Source organism: Egretta garzetta, unplaced genomic scaffold (genome assembly GCF_000687185.1).
Source record: "Egretta garzetta isolate BGI_Z169 unplaced genomic scaffold, ASM68718v1 scaffold361, whole genome shotgun sequence".
Lineage (NCBI taxonomy): Eukaryota > Metazoa > Chordata > Aves > Pelecaniformes > Ardeidae > Egretta > Egretta garzetta.
Window position 1 is genome coordinate 175,076 of NW_009258688.1, and position 5,017 is coordinate 180,092.

The 5,017-nt window shown below is 44.0% G+C and overlaps 1 protein-coding gene across 1 annotated transcript in view; it reads left to right on the top strand.

Annotated features, from left to right (window-relative positions):
* PRIMA1 (proline rich membrane anchor 1) overlaps window positions 1-4,764 on the top strand; it is a 51,001-nt gene extending 46,237 nt beyond the window's left edge. Inside the window, exon 4 of the mRNA XM_009648986.1 lies at window positions 4,665-4,764. Within this exon, the coding sequence (XP_009647281.1) occupies window positions 4,665-4,764 (100 nt within the window). The remainder of the gene's footprint in view (window positions 1-4,664) is intronic.
* Window positions 4,765-5,017: the final 253 nt, after the last annotated feature.

The following is a 5,017-nucleotide window of genomic DNA, read 5'->3' on the forward strand; positions in this document are numbered from 1 at the left end:
GCAGAGCCCCATGCTGTGACATGCAAAAGTGGGACTGCCCAGAGAACTTGGTAGCAGCTTTGTTCATGGTAGGAGCCACCTTGAGGTGAAACTGCTTTGAGAGGAGACTCAAGTTCTTTATGTGTTACTAAAAGCACCTTCATGAGAAGAACTGAAAACACCAGATGATTTTTGGCATAGGTACCTTGTACGTTGGCACAGGTACAGCTGTGCAAAGGCAGTACGGAGATGCCTCACAGCTTTCGCTGTTGGTAAATCTTTTATCAGTTGATACTGATACCCATACAATGAAATATTTTTTACATATATTTGTGCAGGTGCTTTTTAAATAGGAAACTGCAGTCTTCTGAGCACTGGGCATCTCCTCCAACAACACACGGCAGGGAGGGCAAAGCAGCCTTTCCTCCACAAACTGCATTTTACAGGAATGGCACGCTATTCCCTTTTGCTAAGAAACAGGATAGGTGTTTCCCTCGGAGGATAATCCAGGGCAGCAAATCCCATGTAGAGGCAGGCATCTACTGGCAGTGCTGAGCTGGGTACGGGAGCCCTAGGAGGAGGGCAGTTTAAGATCCTTTCATTTCTCAGCTGCCAGCACAAGGTCACCCCCCTCCTATCTTGGCTGGGTTTTCTCAGGGCCCAACCTTCCCAGATTCTGGCCATGGTGCACTGGCACTCAACAGAAACATTGCTTTGGAGGTAGGCAGTCGGAAACAGGTTTGCAACGCTCAGGCTTGTCTTATGTAATAAGGTTTTATTCTTAACTCTCATCCCTTCCAAGCAGAAAGCAGCTTGAAGAGTTTGAGCATGTGGATTGTATTCTGTCTTTTAAACTCTTTTGCAGTTTATTATTATATCTGCAACTCTGTTGCAGTTTATTATTATATTTTATTACATTATTAAGATATTAAGATATTATTATATCTTATTACTCTTCTGGACAAAACTTTTAGTCCCATTTCTAGGTGGTCTTAATCCCCTCAAAGTTTCAATAAGCCTCTCAGTTACAAGGCATAGTAAAGTCCTGATTAACTGAATAGTCTGTTCAGCTTTTGCTTGATTTTGTCTGAAAAGTCATATATAGAGATTTTGTTAAGTGTGTACAAGTGAGACACATGGTGAAACCCTCCCCTGGAACTCTACTGCACAACTGCTTTACAGACAGTAGGTCTATGCCAAATTAACACCAGTAGCCAAAGCTGGCAGGGAGGGTTTTGTCAAATCTGCCAACTGAGTTTTGTGACTAGACATGATCAAGGGCCAAAAACTGTGTCTTTTCTAAGAAATTTTCTAAAGACAGAACAAACAAATTATGTTTGACTGTGCATCGTTACGTTGACCTTTACACAGGACTGTGCAGAGAACTGGTACAAGCCAATATGACAAGCCAATATGAATTTCTTTCATAAATAAGGTTTATAATGTCATCAGAACGTCATCTGAAATTGAAGCTTGATGTGTGAAATACACTATTAAATGGCTGTTTGATGCTTTCTTGATTTTAGGACTCATGCAAATTAATGCATGCATGGTGGAGAGGTCATTACGGACCCTGATGCATCATTTCAGGCATGCACTAAGCTGCACAGAGTTGCATGTACCTCTCATTCACAGATGTTTGGCATGAAGAGTGCACCAATTTGTTTGCTAGACATCAAAGCACAATATGTAGCAAATCATACTGTAAAGCAATGCAAACCACTTGTTAGCGAACAGCCCGTTTCGCCTGCCACCAAGTGAGTATGTCACAGATGCGAACAGTTCCCTACTCATTCCCTCACTAATCTGAAACATCGCTTTCACCAGTGAAGAGCAACCCTGAAATAGAAATGCATAAATACAGGGCTTCAGCTGAAAGGGGGCTTGGAGTATTACACGTAGGAAGATCATGCATAACCTAGCTTATCAGGCAGAAGATAGGATAAAAGGACTGCCTTTGGTGTGTAAGAGGAAAACTTGCATGCTTGGATCTCAACAGTGGATGAAATTCGAGTTAAAAAAGAGCTAGTGGCACGCAGAGCTCGTGGCACAAAGAGACCTAGTTCCCTAATGCAAAAGGGCAGCTGAAAAATCACAACAGGCCAAAATGACTTTGTATCTCTAAATACACAGGTCAACTTTAATCACTGTGACAAGCACATACAAGTCTGTCAAGCCAGTCAGTTAAGTGGTGTAACTGAGGCAAGTTTGACCCCAAATCCATGCCTGACAGGCATTTGGAATCAAATCGAGTGAAGGAGTGAAACAGAGCATTCTCCAAGCCTGAACTTTTGTGTCTGCAATAAATAAATGAACAAAAAAGTGCCTCAGCTAGCCATTTCATTGAAATGCAAGAACGTAGTTGCTTTGCTTTACTAGTGCTAACCCCAAGAGGCTGGTAAGGCAGAAGCAGAACCCTGCTCCATTCCGCTATTTACAGGCTCTGAAAAAATACATTTCCAATGCATGCTAGTGCCAGAAGCATAGTATCACCAGCAGCCTCTCCAGCAATGCCTCCAAAGAGGTCTCACCATTGGAGGAGACTCCCCGAACCTCCCAGGTCTGTGTTGGGAGACCAGCCTGGGGAGGGGAAAGAGCAAATTGCTGCTCTTGGGAAGAGAAACTGAAATTAAAAAAAGGCAGGGGGGAAGGAAAAAGAGTTTCAGGAGGACTGAAGAAGTCAGTCTTAAAATCACTAATAGAAAGAAGAAAAATGTAGATAGAAATGAGAGGAAGACATTTTTTAGCATGAAGAAAGAAGAGGAAGGCTAGACAGGGAAAGAAAATGGAACTGGAGAGGTGCAGAAACACACAGGAGACCAAAATAAAGAAAGAAGGGGTTAACAGGAGGCAGACAGCAAGTACAAGTGGCCAAATCGTCTTCATTCTTTGACCATTCATAGAGCTGATCGTTAGGCTTGGAACTTGGGGGGGGCGGGGGGGGGGGAGGGGGAGAAAAAAAAAATGATTTTTGAAAGCAGCAGAGAAGTTGAAAGTCAGCCACACCATTTTTCCTGCCCAGAAAAGAATAAGAGAAGTATTGCCGTCAGATTCTCCGTTCCCCTTGTCAGGGATGTGGCGGGGTGGATGGGTGCTTTACAATGTCATGGAAGACAGAGCCACAGAAGCTTGTGTCAGGTACAGACAGGCACTGCATGTTAGTGGCTGAAACAGGGTTCAACAAAGCTCGTAGTCTCCCTTTCCCTTCCATTTCCATTCTCTAACAGCTGGAATCACCACTAATATTAACTAGCCTTTACTCTTACCAGCTAAAGAGTGGGGTAAGATACCACAGTCAGAACTATTTTCTTTGAGATTACAAGCAAAACAAATTTATCTTCCTGTAATCATTCTCCATAAATCTTTCACTAATACTTCGCTGAAATTCAATGTCATTAACTATTTTTTTGTTAATTGTTGTTTGTTTCATTAAACAATGTCAAGAACAATAGCGCAGACTGACTGTTGTATGACATTTGTTTATCTGGTCCTCTTTTTGCTCTTAGAAGCCCTTAAACTCAAAGCGCTAATGTCTGAAATATCTGCTTGGGAAGCACAAAGCTTTTTCCTCCTACTATGTGTACAGCTTCAGCTTTAAATAAAGGTCACGCTACTGTTGAGGAGAGAAGCTGGGGCGGGGGGGACACACTTACATGATGTAGCATGGTCTGTTACGGGACTTATGCTCAGAGTCACTTTAAAATCGCAAATAAGATGGTTTTGTTCCGTGATGTGCAGATGCTTGTTAGATTTCTGCACTTGCTGGGCATTCCCTGAATTCCCTCACAATTGGCACTGGTGGTCGTGGCCTGTGTTACCAAATGGTGCTGGTGGCCACCAAACAAAATGAAAAGGAGATGCTTCAGTGGTTGGTGCTGGGGGACTGGTAGATCACAGCAGGCACCGTGTTTCAGTCACTGAATGAATCAGACACCTAGAACATGAACATCTGTGCCTGGGCTAGTAAAACAGCCTTCCTCCACAGACAGTGCAGAGCAACACAAACACCTTGGGCACAAAGCATCTGACTTATTTTGGGTATCCAATTTAAGCTGTTCTGAACTGTGTTTTAAAAGTACCTGTTTCTCTCCATTGACTGTGAAGGTATTCTAGGGTGGTCACCACAGATGTACATATCTACACTGGTCAGATGAGTCCTCTCCTAATGACAAAACATGGTGGTTTTATGATGACTGGTGAGTGAGCTGCGTCCTCAGTGGACATGACTGGTCATCATCCCAATGATGTCTGAATCCCAGTTTGAATGATGTTGCACTTTGAGGAGAAAGGCCCAGGACTGCCCCAAAGCAGAGCATGACCCAGCGCCTGAGCCTCAGTTCCAGGGATGAAGGTGGTGGTGGAGAGCTCTCCTTCCAGCAGCCTTTGTCTCATGCAACATAGAGACCTATATCTATCTATAGGTACAGGCTAGCACTGGGAGACCAACAGCCCATCAACAGGGCTTAGGGCTTAGGCCCTTCATCAGGTGGATCATGAAGCTTGACAAAATGTAACTGGTGGCTTGACCTGTGTTCAGAAAGGAATAACAGAGAGGAAAAGTTCAGTGTTATGATGCACTTTACATGTCCTTGCTTTCAATCTGTATTGACAAAGAAGATGTTTATTTCTGTCCTTTCTTCTCCTCCCACCCTGCCTACACATCACTGAACCTGGGATGACCCAAGGAAACCAATGAGAAAAGAAGAGAACGGAACCAGTCGGGCTGAATATGCAATGACCTCCTCCCAAAACAACAAAACAGTTGATAACAATGCGGTCGTATAATCCCCAAAACCCCACCGAGGCGCAGGAGGTGGTAAACTTTCAAAGCACACACACGGAGTATGCAAGGTGGGTGAGATAAGGCAACGAAAGGAGCTGTGTGGCCAAGGACTTCATTTCAGAAATAGTGCACACATCAGTGATTCAGAAGAGAAAAGCAGGCTGCTCTTCAGGCTTGCTGCTTCTCCAAGGGAGGATAAACTCGCCCACCCGGGCTGCCCGGAGAAAAGGCCTCACAAAGGCATAAGCATTGCAT